This window comes from Lepisosteus platostomus, chromosome 6 (assembly GCF_059453375.1).
Source record: "Lepisosteus platostomus isolate fLepPlt1 chromosome 6, fLepPlt1.hap1, whole genome shotgun sequence".
Taxonomy (NCBI): domain Eukaryota; kingdom Metazoa; phylum Chordata; class Actinopteri; order Semionotiformes; family Lepisosteidae; genus Lepisosteus; species Lepisosteus platostomus.
In genome coordinates this window covers 21665311-21670095 of record NC_142616.1, presented here as the reverse complement: position 1 = coordinate 21670095, position 4785 = coordinate 21665311, and the positions used below count along the sequence as shown (strand labels likewise).

The 4785-nt window shown below is 37.1% G+C and overlaps 1 protein-coding gene across 1 annotated transcript; it reads left to right on the top strand.

Annotated features, from left to right (window-relative positions):
* Positions 1 to 419: 419 nt before the first annotated feature.
* Positions 420 to 4318, top strand: LOC148661293 (interferon-induced protein with tetratricopeptide repeats 5-like). The gene is made up of 2 exons (XM_088634773.1): positions 420 to 549; positions 2026 to 4318. The coding sequence occupies exons 1-2, from the start codon at positions 545 to 547 to the stop codon at positions 3455 to 3457; spliced, it is 1437 nt and encodes a 478-aa protein (XP_088490899.1). The 5' UTR covers positions 420 to 544; the 3' UTR covers positions 3458 to 4318.
* The last annotated feature ends 467 nt before the right edge of the window (positions 4319 to 4785 follow it).

Here is a 4785-nt window from a genome sequence, read left to right as displayed (position 1 = left end):
TGTCACTTGCATTGCTTATTTTTTAGCTTTATCTGTAAATTTCTATAATACAGAATGTTGAAATGAAAACACTATTTGAATTATCAAAAGGTAGTTACTGTATTATACTTATTATGAATGTGACTGGAGTTGTATTCGTTTACTTCTAACATAAAAACAATTGTGTTAGTATATTGCAATTGCTTTCAGGAATATTTAAACTCTTCATGGTGCACATTTTGGGTTTTTCGAGCTTCTTAAAGAAACAGGAAAGATTTGCGCTGAACTCAAAATGTCAAACGTAGTTTCGTTTCTTTTCGAAACGAAAGCTTGGTCTCAGGTCAAGAAACAGAATCGAAAACTCCAGACCATGGCGACACGAGTAATGTCAGCTGACTGGTGACAACAAACCAGTGTTAGTCTACACTTTCGCTTTTTATTTCCTTTCCGAGTCCTGAGCTCATACTGTATACAGTATATATAAAGGATAAGGGGGCGGCTCACCAGTTTATTTGCACCAGGCAAGAGACTTTCAACAGCTGAAGAGATCCGAGGCAAATTATTCATGGAGTAAGTATGGATCCGCATTATTCTTCACACATTCAGGAGTTTAGGATCTATTCTTATTATTTCACGACGTTGCACTGTTTAAAATATAAATGTTCTGCAATGTATTGCACGTGCATTTGAAATGACTACTTTCGTAAACTGAAATTACGGTATCAATAACTTAGTTTTAAAATTTGGGCTGTATGAATTCATAAAGTAAACTTATGAGCTAAATGAATAATTTTTAAATTTGTAAAAGATTGGTCGCCAGAAAATTAAAAATAGCTTTTAATCACTTGGTCACCCGATTAGCTCTTAACTATGGTCGATGTGTATGGTTGATACCAATAAAACAAATCATTCTGCACAAAGAGAGAGTGAACAGATTAATTGACTCAGTTACACATATAAAATATACAGAAGCTCATTTTAACAAAATATCCTATTTTGTTAAATAGAGATGAAAAGAAAATAAAACAGTAAATTAATTTTTAAAAACGTGATTTTCATGAAGAAACTGTCCATGATGACAGAAATTGCCTCAGTGTTTTTCAAGTTGAAAGTTGCAGTTACTGTATATCACACTATTCTGTACATATTCATCTAACTTGATTTGTCACTCTTCTACAATTTGTAATCTGCATTTGTTCATTACTTTGGCTTCACCAGTACAACCTTCAAAGTAGCGCAGGAGGAATAAAGACCAGACATAATGTCAGGACAGCTGCCTCCTGGTCACACTCAGTGACACCTGCAATGGCCCAGGGTCCTGACAGTTGCTTACAACACAGTAGGCTTACATGTGCCGATGATAACCTGTCCGAAGCAGCACAACCTAATCCTGGGAGACTGAATTGATCTTGTGCCATCATTTGGGAAATTTCGGTCAGGGTCATACTTACTTTTTGATATTACTATACTGATGTTGCGGTGGCTAGCATTGCTGCCTTGCAGCGCTGGGGTCCTGGGTTCAAATCAATGGGGTGCTATCAGCGTGGAATGTTGTTTTTCCCTTTATAAGTGTGGGTTTCCTCCAGGTGCTCCAGTTTTCTCCCACAGTCCAAAGATATACTGGCGGGTTAATTGACTTCTGGTAAAACTGGCCCTGGTTTTAAAGTGTGTGCTCGTTTGTGTCAGTGTGTGACCTGCAATGGACTGATGGCCCATCCAGGGTCTATCCTGCCTTGTGCTGTTGGGATAGGCTCGGGCTCCTTCTCGCTCCTGTGTTGGAAGAAGGAGTTAGAAAACAGATGGATGCTATTATACAGACTGAGCTGTTGGTGGAGTAGAAAGGTTAGACAGTCTTTAGGAAAGGTTCTTTTGTCCTGAATAGCCTACCCCTAGCCTGTATTATTTCACCTTTTCTAAATTAGCAGTCATTTTCAGGGAAGCAATTCTTTTATTCCTCTCATTAGAAAGTGTCAATGTGACTATTAATGTAACATTAGATGTTGTTTTGCTTATTTAGCCTTATTTAACCATTTCTTTTTTGAATAGTTTGAATCAAGAAGCATCAATTAAAATCAAACTTCTCCGACTCGAGTGTCACTTCACTTGGGGTTTGAGAAAAGTTGATCCCGACCTGAAAGACCTGCAGGACAGACTTCAGGAACAAATTGGGCTTGGCCATGGCGGAGATACAGGGACCGTTTGCTCCTACAACCTTCTGGCTTATGTAAATCACCTGCAAGGTTTCAATGAAGAAGCATTAGAAAACCTAAGAAAGGCTGAAGAATTTATAAAGAAACAGCATGGAGATGAATATGGGAAGTTTCTCAGTATTACTTATGGAGACTTTGCCTGGGTGTACCATCACATGGGTGACCTCAGCAAAGTCCAGAGCTACCTGGACATGCTGGACAATATTAACAAGAGATTCCTGGCCACCTCTCCAGGTGACCTCCAGCCTGCTGTATATGGGGAGAAAGGCTGGAGCTGTTTGAAGTACAACCGGAAATACTACACAACAGCCAAAGAGTGTTTTGAAAAGGCTCTGATAGTGGAGCCAGATAATGCTGACTGGAATGCAGGGTATGCTATCGCACTTTATCGGCTTGAAGGGTTTGAATCAGAACTGATTAGTGCTAAGGACTCAGCTGCCCTGAAACAGCTAAGAAGAGCACTGGAGCTTAACCCAGAAGACTGTGTGATCATGGTCCTGCTGGGCCTGAAGCTTGCACATTTAAAAAAAAACAAGGAAGCTGAAGAGCTAGTGGAGAAAGCTCTGGAGATGTCACCAGACAACCCCTATGTTACACGGTACGTGGCCAAGTTTTTCAGACAGTACGGGCTTTTAGAGAAATCCATTAAACTTTTGAATCGGGCACTGGAAAGGACACCAAATTCAGGGTTTATACACCATCAAATAGCACTCGGTTACAAAAAGAAAAAGATTGCACTGAGCAAAAATGGAAATTATGTCCAGAACAGCATGGAGATCGACCGACTTCGCAGACTGTGCATCTACCACTTGGAAAAAGCAACCACACAAAAGCCTTCATTTATTTATGCAGGGGTAGAATTAGCACTCTTATATGCTGAATGTAAAAACACTGAAAGAGCAGAGGAACTGTTTCAGAGAATGTTTTCTATTGCTAAAGAGAAGAATGAAAATATTCAAATAGTACATTACTATTACGGAGATTTCCAACTTTACCACAAAAGATCAGAGCACCTTGCTATTAAGCATTATAAGGAAGCATGTGAAGGAAAAGACAAGAAGTGCCTTTACAAACTGAAAGCCATTGCAGAGAATCACATCTCCAAGAGCCCCCATGATGCAGAAGCCTATGGTATTCTGGGTTTTGTCCATCGAATGAAAGATGAGAAAATACAAGCCATCGAGTGTTATGAGAAGGCTTTGTTAGGTGACCTTGGCAATGGGGAATATCTAGCTGCTCTTTGTGATCTGCGGCTTTCGCTGAGCTGAACATCTTTGTGTAGCAAACGCAAACTACCATTTATAAGAATGTCGTGATTCATCCATGTAAAAAAGCTCCGTCTTTTTGGGGCTAAAGATGCATGCTACATGGAAATAATGCATGTGCTCTTCATGCTGGTCCAGAGAAGCACTGACAAATTACATCAGTGTGGGTGATATTATTATATACCATATTATGTACTCCATATTACTGAGAATGTTCTTTTAATATAGAAATTCTTTGTGAACTATTAAACACGTTAAGGATGATCACAATGTCTCTGAGACTTGGGTAGAATATGTGAACAGTTTAAAAAATATATTTTACAAAATGTTTAAAGATCTGATACATTTAACAGTGCAGTTCTCTATATTGTTGGTGCACATGCACATTTAATGATTTCTTAATTCACCTTCACTGGGCTTTTACTCAGTTATGCTTTGTACAGGTCTGGGTTCTTGCCTTTCCATCTAGACAGCATTTGTTTGAAATTTCTTCTGCATGTCCTAATGGTTTCAGTGTCTGTTATTAAATCTGTATTTAATTCTACTTAATTATATAGTAATTAATACAATTCAATCATTGATACAATTTAAAAAAATACAATTTCAATTTTTATGACATTTATTGCACACACTCTTATGTGAATTTACGGTATATTTAGCTTTATGTTATATAATTAAGTAAATTTATATACAGGTTACAGGTATATTGATTGCATTACTCATTTGTTGTGTTTTTAATGCCTTTCACTGTAAAACAAAATTATAACAAAAAATATATTGAGCAGGATTGTACCTATATACTGTGTGAACAGCACAAGGCATTATATTTGTATTCTGTACAAAATAAAGGATGATATATAATAATATGGTATTGCATATTCCTATTTCATTAATGATAAATTAACCAGTAGACAGAAATTGAAAATAAGGGGAAGTGCATTTGAAATTGACCATCGCTGAAGAATCAACTGGACTAACTCCTTTTGTTCAATTAGCTATTAGCACCCAAATGAGCTAGATGGTCTGACTTTTCTGACTTTCAGTTATGTAAACATAATGAATTAAGCAATGCACTGTAACTTTCACGTATTATTAAAGTTATTAAAACATTTTTCACATGCTCATGATCAGATGTTTTTCGCCAATTGAAAACTAATTCATTACACGATACAGCCGGAAAACTGGTCCAGAGGATAATTTGTTGTTTTTATGTCAATGTGTATATCTGCAAAATTTATTTCATTAGGAAATTAGAATCGAGAGTCTAATCAATATAGTACCATGATTTGCCATGATAAACATTACAAATAACATCAAACAAATCTTATTTC